Source organism: Sceloporus occidentalis, unplaced genomic scaffold (genome assembly GCF_023333645.1).
Source record: "Sceloporus occidentalis isolate IW3139 unplaced genomic scaffold, rSceOcc1.0.p SCAF_13, whole genome shotgun sequence".
In the NCBI taxonomy this organism is placed as follows: Eukaryota; Metazoa; Chordata; class Lepidosauria; order Squamata; family Phrynosomatidae; genus Sceloporus; species Sceloporus occidentalis.
In genome coordinates this window covers 6492570-6512106 of record NW_028316993.1, presented here as the reverse complement: position 1 = coordinate 6512106, position 19537 = coordinate 6492570, and the positions used below count along the sequence as shown (strand labels likewise).

The window sequence follows — 19537 nt, the reverse complement described above, 5'->3', positions numbered from 1 at the left end:
TGGTTGGCAGGTAGGTAAATAGGTAGATAGAGAGAAGGTGGGTAGCTAGGTAGTAGCAAATCTGGCAGGTAGAGAGAAAGACAAATAAGAAAGGTACAAGTTAGAGCTCCCTTGTTCTGAAATGCAAAATACTCCAAAAATCCAAAAATGTCCAGATGAGCTCTGTGCTTTCTGGTGGTTCAAAGTACACAAACCTTGTTCCAGGCACAACATTATATATACTTGAGAGCCATCTCTAAGGTCTCTCATTAGGTCTGTGCAACTATTCCAAAATCTGAAATAAATCAGAAACACTTTTGGTCCCAAGCGTTTCAGAGACCCAACTGTTGCTAGATAAGGAAGGTAGGTAGATAAGTGTGGTGGGTACATAAGATGGATAGGTAGTGGATAGGATAGGATAGATAGCGTATATAGCTATAAATAGAGTATGTATGTGGATAGGAAAGTCAGGTAGGTATATAGGAACATAGATACAGTTGGCCCTCCATAGCCACAGATTCTTTATCCATGGATTCAACCATCCGCAGCTTGAAAATATTCCAAAAAGCCAACCTAGATTTTACTATTTGATACAAGGGATACCATTTCCCTATGCCTTGTATTTAATAGGACTTGAGCCTCCATGGAGGGTCCTGCGACCAAACCCTGGCGGACATCAAAGGCCCCCATGGCATATTAGGTAAGTATTAGGTATTGGGTAGGTATATGGATTGGCGGACAGATATGATGCTTATACACTTATACGATGTCTCATTCCCTGCTCTTCTGAATGTTACTGGTTTTCTTAATCTCGAGTAGACCCATAGGAGAGCAGTGTTGTTCAACCCCAGGGCAAGGTGTTCTGGCAGCGCAAGGCTTAAGCTGTGAGCCTTGCTCCTTGGTTTACCTGTCAGTTAAGTCCAAAGGCAGCTAAGCCGAAGGAGAAAGGCTTTCTTCTGGGCCTCGCCCTGGCTTTTAATTACTTCAGGGAACTGTTTCCAGCTGTTTGCCAAAAAGCTCCTTGAGGGAGTCCCTCCGCAGTGCCAGGCTTTGGGCACCAGGGGGCACCCTTTCCTTGGCTCTGGCGCCTGTCCCTTCGCAGCCAATCAGATCCAGCGCAAGGTCAAAGCTTCCATCATGGACTTCCATCCACACATTGTTAGGGCATCCAGTGAAGAAGCGAGGGTCCCAAATGCCAAGAGATAGCCTTGGAAACCCAAGCCAGGCAGACCAGGCGTCTCGCAGCGTTATCGATTTCGAGGCATGGCTGCCAAAGATGGAAAGGGGGGGGGGAGTAATAAATAAGGCGTGAGGAGGCACACACTGCAAATGGGGCAGCTCCATCAAGGAGGCCAGCCCTGGTTGCTTTGCAAGACCTGAGCAACTACTTTGAGGGTTGGACTAGGACTCTGGGAGGCCAGGGTTCGAAGGCACCCTCAGCCATAAAGAAAGACCCCTTTGGAAAGTCATGCTTAGAAATGTCAATATTGTCCCTGGAGCCGGGGAAGTGTCAGAAAAGGTAAAGGTTTTGGCTCTTTTGCACAGGGCAGGGCTCCCCTGGTCCCTTAGGGAACTGCCTTTGAAATTCACTGTTCTGGGTGGTTTCATGGTTTTATTGCTTCAGGACGAACTTGAGCAGTTAAACTGCAGGGATGCAACAAAGGTCCAAAACGCACTGCAGAAATAATCCAGTCTGAGACCACTTTAACTGCCCTGGCTCAGTGCTAGAGGATCCTGGGAATTGTAGTTTATTGTGGCACCAGGCCTCTGCCGGAGAAGGCTAAGTGTCTCACAAGACTATGCTGGAGGTCCCAGGATTCCCTAGCATTGAGCCAGTGCAGTTAAAGCGGTCTCAAACTGGGTTATTTCAGCAGTGTGTTTTGGACCTGAGTCTGTCTCTTCGAATGGGTCTAGCTTTGTGTTTGTTGTTGTTGTTGTGTGCCTCCAAATCATTTCTGAGTCATGATTACCATAAGGGTAATAATAATAATAATAATAATAATAATAATGTAGGAGTTTGTCCAAACTCTGTTGCCAATATTGACAGTGCTCTCTCTCTCTCTCATGAGAACAGGACTGGGAATAATCTTAACATGCTTTTGGGCTGCAACTCCAAGCGTTCCTCGCAGATAGCCATGCTGGCTGGGGGATGCTGGGACTTGCAGTCCATCGTGATCTGGAGGGTGGGAGGATTCGCACCCTGGCCTTTGTGTTTCCTTGCTTTGGGAGGAACGGATGGGATCGGGGCCTTCTCCAGGGAAGTGCGCCAAAGGTCCACGTGGAGATTGCGTCCGGCAGGTAAGCCGCTCCTGAGCCATTTAAGGTCTTAAAAGCTTTGAAACGGCCTTTTAATTGAGGCCCCAGAGAGAACCCAGACCCAAAGCGGGAGAAGCAGAGGGAACATAGGAGGTCAAAATAGAGCGCTCTCCCCAGTTGGTTCTGGGCTCCTGGGTCCAGACCAGACACGGTTTCTGAACCATTTTTAGAAGACGGTTAAGGCTTGGGACTCTTGGGTCAATTTGTTTTGTTTTAATTAAAATGTGGACCTCCATGTCCCATCCTTCCTCTTGGGATCTTCTCGGGGGGCAAAGGATCTCATCAAAATGATAAAATCAAAGCAATTAAAATAATAATTAAACAGCCTAAAAAAATACAACTCTTTTCACAAGATAAAGCAAGACATCATTTTTTGTGGGTTTTTGGGGCTACGTAGAAGAGACATGGCCACATAGCCCCCCAAAACCCACAAATACCTATGGATGCCGGCCATGAAAGCCTTCGACTAAAGCAAGGCAATTTAGCAGTTCAACCCGTTTAAAACAAGACAGATTTCTAGTTTAACAAAACAGTTCCCCCAGTGCCCCTTTTCCTTTTGGGGGGGGTATAGGAAGGTGTTCCTTGAAGGGGGCTTGGGCTTTTCCTGCCAGCCTGGCTCTGAACCTCAGGCCCTTTGCTGCTCCTCTTGGAAATGCTGAAACCCCAGGAATGGCTGCTGGGCTCTTCTAGAATCCCAGAAGGGAAGAAGAAAAGCCAAGGAAGGCAGATCTTGCATTGCCCCAAATCTCCCTTGCAAGGGAGAAAGGCCCCCCAAGCAATCTTCCTTGCGGCCACAAGGGGGCGGAATGGAGAAACTGAAGACCCCCCCAAAAAAACCCACATCCTCAGAGCAAATCCCATTCTCTTTCCCCCCCCCCCCGGATTGTTGTTACCCTCACCCCAATTTTAGGGACCCTCTAAAAAACGAGGACTATTTCCACTCCCCCACCCCCCACTAAAGACCCCCCCAAAAATAGACCCCCCCCCGTCCATGCCAAGGGGGAGTTAGGGGGTGTGTCTTCCCATGCAGGCCGCTTTCCCCCCTCTTGGGGGGCTTCCCCTCTTTCCCTCCCAGCCCCAGGTCAGATCCCCCCAATTTCTGGGACCCCCCTCCCCAACTAAGACCCTCACCCACCCAATGGACTGTCTACCTTCCACCTGGGGCAGAGGGGAAAATGGGGGGCAGATGAGAAGAAGAAGAAGTTGGAGAAGAGAGCAGGAGGGGAGGGGGGCATCTTGCCTCCTCCCACCCCCCATCTGTGGGTTCCCCCCCAAATCTCAAGAAGGAAGGAAGAAAGGAAGCCATGCAGCCTGAGATTTGGGGGGGGGGAGCAATGCTGGCAGTCAGATGCACCCAGGAGAAGCCCCTTTCTGTGTTTGGGGGGGTCTCACACCCCTTCTCCCATCCCTGCCCCCCCCCCCCGAAACCCTGCCAATGCCTCTCAAAGTCCCAAAGCCTCCCCAATGCCTGGCGCAGCATCAGCATCAGAGGCGCCTGCCTCTCTTGCATGCATTTAATACACAAATGCACACCAACACAGAACCCTCCTGCCAATCAATGGTTGCCATGGAGACAGGATGAAGGACAGATGACCTTCAGCTCTGGACTAGGATGCTGAAGGATGGGAGGCCCGAGGTCAGGAGGCTGGGAGGGAAGGGGGCTCCATCCCAAAGGGATGGAGTGTCTGCTCAGGAAGACCCCTGGGGACCCTGCCCCTTGGGTTAGATGGCCAAAGGGGGTTAAAGTGGGGGGGCATTTATCTCTCACCTCAGTCCCCTTATTTCTTTTTCACAAAGGAAGAGAGAGAGAGAGAGAGAGAGAGAGAGAGAGAGAGAAAGGGTGGATTCCAAGCAGAACTTGGGAAAGTTGCTATTTGAGAACTACAGATCCCAAAATTCCCCAGCAGGCCTCAAAGACTCAGTGGTGTCCACTGGCTTCCAATGCCAGGCAATGGCAGAAAAACCATCCACCGCAGGGTTTTTTGATTTCAGCACCATGGACCCATCCGAGGCACTGAAACTGTTTTGAAAAAATAGTTGTTGTTGTTGTTTATTCCGTATGCAGACCATAATATTTCTGTGCAGCCCTATGACGATTTTGCATGGAGTAAGTCCTAAATTGCACATAGGCCTTTGAGAACCATTTGGAAAAACAGTTATGCTAAGTCAGGACCGACTCTGTGCAAAGTTAGCACAGAAATACTTGGCTCCCAAAATGAGAAGGCCTCTCCCTGAGATGAAATGTTCATTGAGCCCACATGGTCACCAATGGTGCATTGATCACCAATGCACCAACTAGCATTGCACCTGTAGCATGAATGTGCATTGCTTCTGCACATTGCCTTGGTGCATTGTGCAGTGCAATGGTAACAATGTCCATTGGTCAGCCATGTGCCTTGGCCACTTCTGTGGCACTCTGTTTACACTAAGGCTGCATCCACATTGGAGAGATAACCTGGTTTGACACCGCTTTAACTTTTTTCTGGCTCAAGGCTGTGGAATTCTGGGAGTTGGAGTTTGTTGTGGGCCCAGAGACCCCATAACATACTCCAACTCCCAGAATTCCATAGCCTTGAGCCAGGATGCTGAAAAGTGGTGCCAAACTGGGTTAGCTCTCCAATGTGGGCGCTAACCTCAGCCATAAAGAGACAGACACGTGTCCCGAAATCCCTGCCCTGCTTTCAGAGTTGTGTCCATGGCTGTGTTTGTGTGTTTGTTTGTATGTGTTGCTTTAACCTTCTCCTTCCCAATCTTTAGGGAATGTAGCGTAGGAAAAAAACTGAGGGCTATTGCTTCCCAAATGGGAATCCTGCCCTCCAGGGAGTTTTCCCTCCAGACCCCAAATTTCTTGCGTTGCAGAGAAATGGGGCACTGAAAACCATCCCCCCCAACTCTTTTTATTTTATTTTGGTCACTTTGCCAGACCCTTCCATCCTTTGAAGGCCTACACTCTCTTTCTAAAAGCTCAAGCTGAAATTCAAGTTACTGCAGTGCTAGAAATGTAGAGCACAGTTATTCCAGCCCAAGCCATAGGGTTGCCTACTTCTGCCCTAGCAATAAAGGCACCCCTGAGCATACGCAAAGTGCCTTTTGAACCTCATCCGAACACCTAGAAAGAGGCAGGAGAGGGTTAGTCCCAGCCTTTATTCGAGGTCGGAGGACTGGCGCAGCTGCTGATGGGGCTGTTCTTGACCTCTCCTCCTCCTCCTCCTCCTCCTCCTCCTCCTCCTCTTCTTCTTCGTGCCATTTCTCCAGGCAGCTCAGAAGGCAGCTCAGTGGCTATTTATACTTCTCCTGGCTGCTTCTCCCCAGGGCATTAGCAAAGAGGAAAGCCTTCTTCCACTGCAGTCCTCCTCTTGGCACTTTCTTGGCAAGGAAAGGGTGCTGCAGAGAAGGGACCGGCCCCCTTTCCAGGGTTGGGGTTTTTTCCTCCCACCCCCATAGACATACCAGGTTATGGGATGGCATCCTGTGTGCAATGAGTACAGCATGTGCCACTTCAGTCTCCAGCACTTCCAGTTTTAAGAAGGCCCAGTTAGCACTGGGAGGCAGTGGGGGAAGATTTCGGAGAGTCTCTAGGACTGAAGGGCAGGGTATAAATACCATAAATAAATAAATGAATAAATAAATAAATAGTTCTGCCAAGGCAGGTGATGCCCATAGAGTCAGCTTGCTACCACTATAAATGCCAAGTCCTATGGGATCCTGGGACTTTTATGGGAAGGGGATTTAGGGTTCTCCACCATAATTCAGGGCTTTGGACTAAACTTGCTGCCTTCCTCAGTCTTTGGGCCTCTAGACCTCACTTCCCATAATCCCTGGCCGAATGCCGGGAGTGCAGCAATGGGGCCAAGTAGGGCAGAATGATGGTATTTCTTCTCCAAGTAAGAACACTGCCTCCGTGACATGTTCCTCCAGGCCCCATTCCTAGCAGGCCAGTACCTTAAAATTTGAGGTGAGCTTTTAAAAATACTGAAGTTTAGACACCTGAAGCCAAAGACGGAAATGTAAAGCAATGATGGAAAGGCAAATATAGCAAATACAAGACTTGTAGCTATGAATGATTTTTCTGATCTCCTTCTTTGCAAAGTCTGAGGACCTGTCCGTTGGATTTCTCCATCAGAGAAAAGGAAACATGGAGCTGCCCTTGGAAACTGTCTGGAAACTTCCAAAATGTTGCAACTGTTCTGCTGAAAGAAGCCGGTTACTAGAAACCTATGAGTCCCCCATTGAAGTGGCTTCACTGGTTACTGGTCTATTTCTGGGTACCATTCAAAGGGCTGGTCATGACCCATAAAGCTCAGCCTATACGGCTTAGGTCCAGCTTACAGGCAAAGCAGCTCAGTCCTGATCTTGGAAAGGTCATTTGTTTGGATGACAGAGGATCTCCGAATCCTTCATCTAGCCCCTAGTATTCTAGGGAGGGGATTCTGGTCACTGTAGTCCAAAAACCCCAAACTCTAGATGAGACTTTCCAAGGGGGCAGGAAAGAGGGGACTGCCCAAGCCTCCTCCAGATCTCACAAAATGTGACTGTCTCCCCTACTTCCACTGTGGAAAGAGGGATTAATTTGGGGGGCCCTGATGGTGAGGTCTCTCCCCTCCTTTGCGCTGTCCCTGATGGAGTATTCACTTCTGATTGAAATGCCTTTCTTCCTTTGCAAACCATAGGCAGCATCTATCTTCCGATCTCTGCTGCAGAGAGCATCCCACCAGCTCCATCCTTCTTCCGGAACAGAAAACGGCAGCAGGCAGGGAGGGAGGGGTCTGGTCTGGAAGATGACAACAAATGGGCCATTTGGGGGGGGGGGGTTGGGTGTGTGTGTGTGCATGTGTGTGTTGCAAAGGGGGGTCCCTGTGTATCTCAAGGAGCCTGGCTTCTTCTTTCCGCCTCTTTGCAGCCCAGAAGGGCTGGGATTCTGGATGGCCACCTGCTTCTTCTTCTTCTCCCTCGCCTTCTCGCATCTTGCTTTGCCACTGCAGCAGCAGAAGAAGAAGGAGGAGGAGGAGGAAGGAGAAAGAGAAGGAAGGACGAATCAAGGTGAAGGAAGAGAGGAAGACAGCAACACCCAGAGTGAAGGAAAAAGAGAGAGCACAAAACCGAGCATGAACAACCCAGACAGACCCACACACCTGGCAAGAAGAGGGACCGGCTGGAGGGCCCAGGGAGACCCCCTTTCTTCCCCAGGGCTTTCCATGGGCAGCCATGTTCCCATGCCTCATTCCTGGGCCTGGTCATCTTTCCTCCAGTGGGCCCTTAGGGGTGGCTTTGTGGGCAGAACAGTCAGCAAAAGGGACCAGCCTCGAATGCAAGAGGCTGTCCTCCAAAAGAGGAAGCCTTCTCGCCCCAGGCTATTCATTATAAACCCTAAAACCACCCAGGCATCACCGGTGCTTCATTCTCTCCTCCTGCTCCTGAGTCTTCCCTCCTCATTCCTTTGTAAGGACTTTGCCTCCCCATCTTCTCCTTGGGGCCAGTGGGCACCATGCCCATCTCCCACTGAATGAAGCCAGGAATCTGCTCCTTGGTCCACTCCAGATCAGGCTGTGAATATGTTTGTGTGTTTGAGAGAGATATATACACACAGAGATTCTCCCAACAGTGATTTGCCATAATAATAAATAGTCCGGTGGGACCTCCGCTTTCCAAAGGGGTACGGATGGGACCCGACTCCAGGCAATGCCAGAAAAGCCTCTCTTGGCTGGTTCTGCCTGTGGGCTTTTAGACCCCGTCTGGCTGTCCTTCATTGGAGACAGGATGCTAGACCAGACAGTTACGCCAACCGCCCACGCCATCGATTATGTCTGGGCTCCTTTCGGCCGGCTTGGTATCCCTTCATCCTCCCCAAACCCTACGGCTGTGTAGATGGGCGGCCATTTCACAGGAAGCAAAGGTTTGAGGGAGAGGATCGGGGCTGTGATGGCTGTTTCCAGGAACGGCTTCACCGTTCTTGGTCTAGAAACTCTCCTCTGGATGACTGTTCTCATTTTCCCATTTCAAAATATTGGTGCCAATTGAAGGCCAACAATCTCTGGTTTAAATGGGGTTCAAGGAAGGGGTTAGATTTTCTCCATCCCTGAGATTCACTTTTATGGGTCAAATCCATAAGCCTTTTATTAGCACTTTTTCTCTGCAGGAATGATGCAGATGGAAATGTCCATCCATCCATATGAATGGTGCTTTGTTCCTAGGATGCATATGAGATGTTGTTGTTGTTGTGTGTGTGTGGTGTTGATGTCGAAATGTGTTTGTGTAATCTGAGATACTAAGCATTGTGGTTCTTCAAGTTATTTCCAACTTATGGCAACTATAAGATGACCCTGTCGTAAGTTTTCATGGCAAGATTTGTTCAGAGGAGGTTTGCCATTGCCATCCTCTGAAGCTGAGAGAGTGTGACTTGCATAAGGTCATCCAGTGGGTTTCCATGGTCGAGCTGGGATTTGAACCTGGATCTCCAGAGTCCTTCAAGCACTTCTGAATGAAGGAAGGAGGAAACAATACAGACCGATGTTGGGAAAGAAAGGAGTCATGGTGTGCCCCACTGGGAATGCCTTGCGGGTTCCATTGGCCCCAGTGGGGCTCAAACTGACCCAGTGACCTCCAGTTTCCTCTTCCTGGTCTAGATGGACAGCCTCCAGCCTTGCCAGTCAAAAGACATCATTGAGCTATTTGGTCTTTTCTCCTTAATGGATTTTCTGTGGGAGCTTCCAAATGAGAGTTTTATTGTCCAACTGCCATTCATTTGTTTAAGTATTTCTGGAACACATAGGTTTATGGGGAAGAGATCCAGATGATATTATTTGCTGTTGCTATTGGAGTGCATCTCCCATCCCAGCTTATGTAGCATAGCCAATGGTAGGGCATGCTGGGAGCTGCAGTCCAGACCAGGACAGGGACACAGGGGCATGTGATACAAGTATATTGCTGGACTGCAGCTCCTAGCATCCCCTACCACTGGTTATGCTGCCTAGGGCTGATGAGAGTTGCAGTCCAACTGCATTGAGTCATGATTTGTTCAGAGGAGGTATGCCCATGCCTTCCTTTGAGGCTGAGAGAGGGTGACTTCTTGCCCAAGGGTTTTTGTGGATTCGAACCCCGCTCTCTAGAATCCAATGCTCAAAGCAATTGCCCTGCAGATTTCTTGGAAAACAATGCTGCCCAAAACTTGGTGATGGGAGATTCAGGCCTAGAAGAGGAATAGCCGCTGCAGTGGAGACAGTGGGCAGCTCTGTCCAAACGTGGCTGGAAATGTCTGTAATAATGGAAATCACAATGAACCAGGCATAATTCCTCAGGAGCTGTGGCCAGCGCCAAGGAGCCAAGGGCTGGAAGGAGCTGTCTTGGCATGGTGAAGGCCACCCTGGGTTTGCCCAGTATCTGTGGCCCTCTTCTGAAAGTTGCCAGGGAGGAGAGACGCAGAGATGATGCTTTGGGTCCAAGGGAGAACAGAACAAGAGAGGCCTCTCTGAAAAGGCCATCCTTTCCTTACGCTCTCCAAATGTTCTTCTGCCTGCCGTGTGACCTTCTCTCTTCCAGATCTAGTAGCAAGGGGCTCCATAGGTTACTATCATTTTGCTATTTCTTGAGGTTGGACTGCATGACTCTTGGGGTACCTTCCAACTCAGTGACTTAAATATACATGTTTTCTCTTCCCTGCTGCTCCTCTGCTAGTTCACTCACAGATGCAACTGTTTGTTTTCACTTGCAAATAACTGGCATCATCATCACCATCATCTTCATACATCATTCTGGGTATCACAATCTACCTGGCACTACCAACTGGAATTATGGACCATCGGCAATGCAGATGCTGCCCAAGTGAAAGAGAATGTCAGAGAACATGGCCCATTCCAAGCAGTGCCACATTTTGCAATTGTGCTCCTGAGGTCCTTTCTATGGCAACTTCATTCCGGTGCTTAGTCATCTTATTAGGAACTCCTCCTTCTTCTCCTCCTCCTCCCCCTCTTCACTTCTGTGTTCCTGCACTTGTCCGTTTAGGTTGGACATGTCCTCCTGTCCGCCCCAAGGAGCTTCCAAGGCATGAGCAGAGAGAACAAGAAGGGAGGCCCATGTCCTTGAAGGATAGTCTTCTCCAACCTGGTCTCCTCTGGATGCTTTGGGCCAATGGCCATGCTGGCTGGAGGATGCTGGGAGTGGCTGCCTCTAGGATGCTGGGAGCTGTAGTCTCACCCTAAGCTTTGCTTTGGAGGCAAGTATTGATTCCTGCACCAAAATGTAACTTAGCAGGTTCACCTGACCAATAAAGCAAAGCACCCCTGGCTCTCCCGGATGGGAAGGAAGCTAAATATGGCAGGAGATGGAGGAAGGATTGCGAAAGGAGCTGAATGAGAGATTCAAATTAGAAATGTCTGAGTTAGAAAGGGGTCTCTCTAAAGGACTGCCGGCCCATCATCCCCATCCCAGCCACCCTTTCTGCCATGGGCCTGTGAGTCCCCCCTCCCCTGGGCCAAGGATCCTAATTCCCTTGCTGCCGTGGAAACTCCCTTCCTCCTGGTTGCCACAGTGACTCTGGGTCACATGGGCTCCCCCATCCGGTTGCCATGGAGACCAGATGAAGGATGAGAAGATGGAGGAGTGATGCTGGGGCCTGGGCTTCTGGAAAGAATCAGCAAACTCAATGTTCTGGTTGCACCAAGGTCTTTTTCTCTGATTCTGTGATGGACAGATGCTTGCAGTGAAGGTTTGATGGTGGCAGTGGAGAAATCTGAACAGACTCATTGCTGAAACATACATTCTGGGGTAGCCATTCTTGGCAATAATATACATTCATGGCCATGCGGCAAAATACAGCAAAATCCAAAATACATAGAATGCAATACAATCATAGAAGCACAGAGTTGGAAGAGGCCCCGAGAGCCATCTCCTCCAGCCTCCCACCTTGCAAGGATCCACAATTCAAGCCCTCCTGAGAGAGGCCCATTCCGTTCAAAGACCTCCAAAGATGGAGACTCTGCCATCTCTGACATAGTCCATGTTCCAGATGTCACAGTAAAGAAGTTCTCCATATTGTTTTCTTTTCTAGTGAGTTATGTCTTCTCCTGCTATGTCCAAAGTAGAACAGCCTCACTTTAGCCACCTTGGCTTCCAGGGAGAGTTCGGCTTTCATTTACTCTAGGACCCATTGACCTGTCTTTGTAGCAGTCCATGGAATCCACAGAACTTATGCCCAGCACCACATTTCAAATGGGTTTATTTTCTTCCTATCCCCTTTCTTCACTATCCAGATCTCACAGCTGTACATAGAAATGGGAAATAGGACTGTGCGGACCATCCCAGTTGTGTTCAATGCTGTATCTTGACCCTTCATGCTCTTGTCTCATTCCTTCCTAGGTGCCATTCCAAGTCCAAATCCTCAAGTGAGTCCTTTACTGCTGTCTCCATTCGGATTAATGACTGAGCCAAGGTAGGGAAAACCTTAAACTATTTTAACGTCTTCATAGTCAGCTTTAAAGTTGCATAAAGCACTTGGGGTCATTAGTTCTTGTGTTCTTAATGTTCAGCTGTAAACCACCCTCTGCACTTTCTTCCTTGACTTTCTTCAGCCATGGCTCCAAGTCTTTGCTCTTTTCTCCTAGTAGTATGGCGTCCTCTGCATATCTCAAACCGTTGATGTCCTTCCTCCAATTTCCATGCCTCCTTCCTCTGCGTCTGGCCTTGCTTTGCATATGATATTTTTGGCATAGAGGTTGAAGAAGTGTGGCACTAGCCTTGCCTGACCCTTGCCAACTCAAAACCATTCCATTCCTCCATATTCTGCCCTAATGGCAGACTCTTGTCCTGAGAACAGGCAACCCATTGGCTTAATAACTTTTCCTGATCTACACAATCAAAGGCTTTGCCATGGTCTCTAGGTGGATGTTCTTTTGGAATCCTCTCCATTTCCACTTCTGGATTGGCCTGGTTTGGGCCAGAGTCCATCAGTTGCCCATCCACAAAGCACCTGGGTGTGCTCCCTTCTGCTCAGTTGGGCGCATGGATACCTGACCAGACCATAGGTCAGCCCTGCCTAAGGACCTGGCCAAAGACAGCTTGCTCTAAGTCTCTCCCCAATCCATCTGCTGCCATTCCCATCATCCTGGCCAAGGGGGCCTTGTGCTGCCTGGAAGCGGGGCTCCCTCTTGTACTCACTCACTCTCCATGGGCCTGAATCGACTTAGGACTGGAGTCCAGAGTCTTGGGAGCTTGGATGGAAACCCTGGAGTAGGGAGCAGGGGCTTCTGCAGGTACTCTTACGTTATTTGTGGGAGAAGAGGTTTTGGGAAAGCGGGAAGGGAGCATGGATGGCGTTGAAAGTGCTGGCTGGGGGATGATGGGAGTTGCAACCCGCATGGAAAGGACATTATAAATGATTGATCATTACCACCATCCCCTTCTCCAAAATGCCTTTGGGCAAAGTGTGTGGGAATGCACTATAGAGCTGTTGGGGGCTCTGCATTTGCGGCTGAGTCTGTGTTTGGACCCTGGCTGAGTATTTCTTTTGGGGGGGGCTGGCCTGGGATTTGGCATGGATCCTTGTGGGGGGCATCCCTGCTGTCCCTTGGGGTGACGGGAGACCCGGATCCCAGGCCTTTTAGGGGGTTGGCAAGGAGTGGGGAGGGTCTTGGTGGGGCATTCCTTTGCCAAGGGGGGGCAAAGGGGGGCAGGCAGAGGGGTCTCCTCCAAACCCAGCCCCTCCTGCCCTCCTCGCCCCTTTGGCTCTGGGCTCTCGGGGGTCGCGAGGGGATCCCCCAAACCCTGCCCCCCCAAAAGCCAGGTGAATTCTGCAGTAAAGGGGGCGGGGCGTCGTGGGCGTGGCCTCCCGGGCTCGCGCCCTGATTGGCCGGCTGCTCCCTCCCTGCCGCGAGAGCAGCCCCCGCCGCCTCTTTCCCTCCTTCTTTCCTTCCTCGCCGGCAGCAGCTGCAGCAGCAGCATTAGCATCAGCAGCAGCAGGATCCGAACCCAGGACCAGGGCTGAGCCGCCGAGCCTTCTTCCCAGAGGAGCCTGGAGCAGCCGGGCTGAGGCCCCCGAGACGCCAGCATGGGGGTAAGGAGCCCTCCTCGCTCCCCGGGACCCTGGCTGCCCCGAGGACCCCGGGATGACACGTGTCGGTCCCCGTACGTCTGAACGCGGGGCTCTTGGAGGGATGGCAGTTGCGGGGCGAAGCCTGCACGGGATGCAGCCTGGCTCCTTCCCTCCCAGCTCCAAGGGTCACCTTCCCCTTCCCTTTGCGGGTCCAGCGTTCACACGGCAGACGGGGAGGGCGAGGGTTGGCCCACTTTGCCCAGAGAGGCATCCACACGGACACGCGTCTCTCTCTCGCCCCGAAGGGACCAAAGCCGACTCGCTTCTCTCTCTCTCTCTCTCTCTCTCTCTCTCTCTCTCTGCGCATCATGCAGGAACCCATCTCTTGGGCTCCTGGACGGAGGGATAGCCCCTCTTTATTCCCCTTTGGGGGGGGGGCGGTCCTGGAGATCCAGGTTGCCCACTCTCCCGGTTTTGGAGCTGAAGGGGACCCCCCCTTTCCAGATTTCAGGGCTGCAGAAGATGAAGGGCTGGCATGAGGGAGGGTAGAGGGCTAAGGAGCATCCCTGGCTGGAAGGGCAGAGGGCTAAGAGAGACCCAGGGAGAGAGCAGGCCCCTTCCCCTCCCTCCCTTTCCCAAAATGTCAGCCAGAAGAGATGGAGGAGAAAAGGATGAGTCACCTCTGCTTAGTTCGAGAGGGAGGGAGGGGGAAAGGGAGATTATGGAGGAGTGGAGGAGGCAGAGAAAGAGGGAGGGCAAAGGGATCATTATCATCATCATCATCATCATAGCAAATGGTAATGATGATAAGAATAACAAGAGGAAGGAGACCCTGGAGCCCTGCAGGAGGAGAGGGAGGGCGAAGGGGGTCCCTCTTGGTGGGTCAGGGAAGAGGGTCCTACTAGCAAAGCCTTGGCATCCTCTTTTCCCAGGGTCCTGTCCAGGAGGGATTCCAAAAGGTCCTCCATTTTGAGCATCACTAAAAAGTAGGCATGTGCGCATGGGGTGAATCATACAGTATATTTATATGTGTCTTTTGAGCTCTCATTGGTCAGATCCCATTTTCTCTCTCGCTCTGGAATGTGCTACGTTTCACAGTCCTCCTTTCCAATCAGGAGACCTGGTCACTCTGGGAATGGGCCACCTTGACCCAAGACCGCTTCTTGGCCAGGGTCCGAATCCTTGATGGTCCAAAGTCCCTGGGAGAGACCTAATTGCTCTAATGCGAATAACCAGAGAGACAGAGGGAGAGATCTAGTTCTGTCCATCTGCCCCTCATTGATATTCAGGACCAGTGTCCTGTCGCGCATGCGGCAGCCCAAGGCATTGGCATCAGCAGCGCCCCCTCGGCCACCCACCGCTTGTGGGGCACCCATGTCCTTCCTGGCTCCAAGGGGACACAGCAAGGTCACCTTCTCCCTGCCTCTTGTCCTTGGCCCCCCAATTCCACCAGGCCTGGCTCTCCCTTGCAAGGGCAGGGGGCTGTCCTGGTGTGTGTGTGCGTATGTGCGTTGGGGGCACATGGACCCCCACTCAGTGCCAAAGAGACCTCCTCTTCTCCGTGATAATACTGTTTATCACCCCAGGAACTGATGAGAGTGGCAGTGATGGTGATGGAGAAGTCCAGAAAAGGCGGATCAGGGGTGTAGCAAGATTATCTCTCCAGTGCGAATGCAGCCTCAGTCAACCAACGTAGGACTATGGCTTAGGCCCCCAACTGTTGTTGCGTGCCTTCAAGTCCTTTCTAATTTAGGATGAACCCGTCATAGGGTTTTCTTGGCAAGGTTTATTCAGAGGAGGCTTGCCCTTGGCCTTCCTCTGAGGCTGAGAGAGTATGGCCGGCCCAAGGTCACCCAATGCGTTTCATGGCCAAAGCGGACTTCGAACCCTGGTCTCCAAAGTCCAACACTCAGAGACCACTGTGCCACGTTGGCTCTCTTGTGTGGCACCCAAAGAGAAGGGCAAAAGGCCAAGTGGAAGGAAGAGTTACAGAGAGTGGCAGTTTTCTATATCTCAGTTTCTGCAATGCTAGAAATCTGAGGACTGGAAGGGAAATTTTGTGGGTTTTGGAGTTCGCCTTTGGGGACCTTTAGAGGGACTCTACCATTCCTGCTCCATTTTCCCTCTTTGGCTGAAACAGGCCAAGAGAGTTCTATCTCTGAGCATCTCAGAGGAAGGAACTGGCAAAAGCACCTCTGAGCTTTCCTTGCCTAAAGAAACCCTCTGAATCCAAGGGCTCCCCATAAGTCCAGAGGGGGCTTGAAGGCACCTAGAAGGGGATTCTAGGGGTGGTTTCTCCCCATAAATCCATCCCTGACTCCTTCCAGAAGAAGAGAAACAGTTGTGGGCCAAAATCTGGAACATGGGATGTCACTCTCTAGAGATGGAAAGGACTGAAAGGAGGGAAGCAGAGGGGATGAAGGGAATGGAGAAGGCTGGGGGAGGAGGAGAGGAAACATATGGGCAGAGAGCAGCTAATCCGCCTTTCTTTCTGTCACGAAGGGAGGAGAGAGAGAGAGAGAAACATGGCTCCATTGCAGCAGCTGTAACCTTGCAAAGAAGGAGAAAGACAAAGAGAAGGAGAGACAGAGGATGGAGCTGGGGAAAGGGGGTTTCAATGGGGAGAGGAGGATCTAGAGGTGATCTGGACTCTCTCTCAGCAGGGTTAGGGGCAAGGAAGGTGACCATGCCCCCTCCCTCCCCACACCTCCCAAAAATGAGGTCCTCTCAGCCTGTTTTTCTCCTTCCGGTTGCTTCCTGGGCTCCCCCCACATTAGACCCCCCCCCCCTGCATTGCCCTCTTTCCTATATTTGGTGCCTCTGCAGTGAAAGGGAGGGAATCTCCATCAGGGCCAGCCATCTGCAGCAAAGCTAGGGAGGGAGGCGGGCGTCTGGCTGCCAGAGGGACATGGCAAGGGTGGAGGGATGGGGGCCTGGTGGCCTAAGTTTAATAATCATCATCATAACACAAAGTCCCCTCCATGTTATCTTCAGGATCTCCCTCCCAGGCAGCCCCCCTCAGTAATTCTCTCCAGGCCTTGGGGAACCCCCCTGCAGTGCATCTCTCCTGCTCATCCCAAGGTTTCCCTGGCATTATTGGGGGCAGCAGAGCCTCCCATCCCCTTTGCCTTTGCCTCCCCTCCTCCCCCTTCCCAGCCTGGCCTCCATCTGTCCCTTTATAGCTGGGTCACCCTGACCCTCTTCCTCCCCACTGCCCTGGATTCCCTTTGGAGCCTTGCAAAAGCAGGCAGCCTCTCTGGGAACAAAAGACCTCCCTCCACCTTCTGGTCCTCTTTTGCTCCATCATTATCATCTACATCTTCATCATCCTCCCTTTGGCATGGGCCTCTGCGGCGAGTGAGCCCTGCTGCAGCACTGGCACTGCGCCAGGGATCGCTCCCTTCCTTCTTTCCGCCGCAACGCTGCAGAATATGGGGGTGGCACTTGGTCCCACCAAGAGCCGGAATAAGGCCTGGCGGGCACCTTGTGGGGTGCGTTGCATCCCCCTTCCTCCCTGAGACCCCTTTCTGAGATGGGCATGACCCTTCCCTACCATGGCAACCCCCTTCTCCCCAAAATACCCACCCAGTAACCTCAGTCCTTCCCCTAGAGACTGAACAGTCATGCAGAAGGGGGTTTGGGGGGCTGGGCTGGGCATGACACCCACTTTCTTGAACCCCCTTTTTAATAAGCTGGATGTGACCAAAAATGGTGGGTGCCTTTACCTCTGCACTGCAGTAAAGAGAAGGCGGGCACCATTCGCGTTCCTGGCAGCCCTGGCACAGATAGGAATCCATGATGTGGCTCCTTGGTGGATATGGCATTGCAGCATGAGCCATCTCTCTCTCTTTTTCTCGCACACAATTTGAGTGTTTTTTAAAAGAGAGGCAACAATAATCTTTCTGAGCCTCCCTCCTCCCTTGCTGTGTGTGGAACGAATTGTTCTTTATGTTTTTGCATCATGGCTTCTCTGTTTTAGGGTTATACTTGTTTTCTATCTACATTCTGAAATGGATGTTTCATGCAGTTAAGATGCCTTGAGGTTCTCACTCTTGTGGGGAGAAAGCAGGATATGAAGAAAGGGATGGAGGAATAGTTGAATCTGGGTTGTGCTTGCACACCATTTGTGCAACGGTGAACCCATGTGTGTTTGCAATTGCCCTTAGTTGCACAGAGGGTATGCCTGCCTAAGCTTTGGCCATTGGGACTGTATGCAAAGAGAGGGAGTCTCTCTTATTTTTTGCTCTCTTTCTCTGAGGTTACTTGTGTAAGTGTAGATGCATGGACAAAAAGCGTGAGCACAGAATAACCTCAGGGCCTTGGTATGTGCACCTTGGGTGGGATTCTCTGCACTTGGGACCACTTGTGTGTGCGCGCACTTCTATTACTTAATGTGCCCCTGTCCCTTTCTGTCTGTGTGAGGCAGGCAGGTGAGCCTGGCAGGTGGCTCTCATGCCACCCTTTCCAAATGCCCCAGGTGCTTGGCAAAGGTTCAGCCAGGAATTGGGGGCAGCTGGTGTGGGGTTGCGGTATCCCTTTCCCCATTGCTCACCCCATGTGGGGAGATCCCAGGCTTTCATCAGGGGTCAAGGCTCAGGGGCTTCCCCCATTTCGGCCTTTGGGCCCAGCTGGGATGAGAAGGGCGCCTCAAGGTCAGCCAAGGTCACAGCATGGCCTCCGGACACGAATCTTGATTCACTGATCCTGCCCATCTCTCAGTTTTGGAGGTGGAAGGAGCGCATAGCCAAACGTCTCCTCCTTTCTTGTTCAGAACAGACCCGTCTCTCTGTTTTTATTCGGTCAAGGCTGGGTCTTCTCCCAGACGCGTTTTGGAGATGGAAGGTCATGTGAGGATGCATGCAGACATCATTTTCAGAGATCTGTAATGGGGCCTGATAGAGCCATTCTCACTTCTGGTGTGCGCATGCATTTTTTACATTCCTGTCCTGTTCTGACGAAGGTATAAATCAAGTTAATATCAGACTCTCCCTAGTTCCTGTCCTGCAACCCAGAACACCAGATCTGCAAAGTACCAATAATAGAGAAATATCGTTTGCATTAGGTGGCCTATATATAGGCTGGGTCTTGACTGGATATTCCATATATATACATACATGCATACATACATACGTAGAATAAAAATGTTTTGGAGGTTTCTGAAGAGGCCTGGCAACTCCCCCCCCCCCCATAGTGCAGTAGTGCAATTGTGTGTGTGCGCGCGTATGAATGTCCAGACTACACAGGTCTCTTTCACACTTGCGGCTGCCATGGCTCCATCTTAGGAAATACTTGGAGTTTGGAGAGGAGATGCAAACTCTCAGCCAGAGAGCATTAGTGCCTTGTTATTGTCATTGGATTCCAGAGGTTTCCAGAGGTTGGAGCAATGACAGAAAAAGCAGAATCAGAGTGATATAACTGTGTAGTGTGGAAGGGCTGGGCTATGCATCATTGCTGTTGGTGGTGGTTGTTGTTGTGTTGTGCCTTCAAGTCATTTCCAACTTAGGGTGATCCTAAGATCATGGAGTTTTCTTGTCAAGATTTGTTCAGAGGAGGTTTTGCCATTGCCTTCCTCTGTGGCTGAGAGAGTGTGACTTCCCCAAATGGGTTTCCACAGCTGAGCAGAGATTCGAACCCTGCCCTGGTCTCCAGAGCCATATGCCAACATTCAAACCTCTATGCCATTTGGGCCTCATTGAACTGGCAATCCCAGCATTCAAAGGCAGTTAATGAGAGATCCTGATGAGACGAATCCTGAGATGAGGAGAGAATCTTTGCAATTTGGGATTTGTTCTGTGCAAAAATTGTCTGCAGTTGTTTTTGTGCGTTCCTTTGCAGAAAATGTTGTTTCTAGCATAGAAAATGCTGTATTTGGGGGTTTGTTCTCTGGAAAATGCACACATTGTTGGTTTGCAAAAAGACCCAACAACATCTTCTGCTGAGGAAATAATATTTTGTCATAGAAATGCTGTTTCGGTACAAAACAGCTGTGTGTGAATTTTACGCAGAATAAGCCCCAAGCTGCAAATCGCCTTCAAACCTGTTTTTCAAAAACCTTCTCACAATGGGAAGAGGATTTCTAAAATTGCTTCTTGTTTCCTTTGAGAAGAAACTTAGGCGGCTGCCACATTGCAAAATGAATGCAGTTGGAAACAGCTTTAACTGTGCTATAGAATATAAAGTCACAAACCTACCTTTTCTCAAAACATTGCTGTTGTTGTT

At 50.7% G+C, this 19537-nt stretch overlaps 1 protein-coding gene across 1 annotated transcript in view; it reads left to right on the top strand.

The window, feature by feature from the left end:
• Positions 1-13218: 13218 nt before the first annotated feature.
• ATP1A3 (ATPase Na+/K+ transporting subunit alpha 3) overlaps positions 13219-19537 on the top strand; it is a 28633-nt gene continuing 22314 nt past the window's right edge. The window contains exon 1 of the mRNA XM_089479320.1: positions 13219-13339. Coding sequence (XP_089335446.1) covers positions 13334-13339 — 6 coding nt within the window. The 5' untranslated portion in view covers positions 13219-13333. The remainder of the gene's footprint in view (positions 13340-19537) is intronic.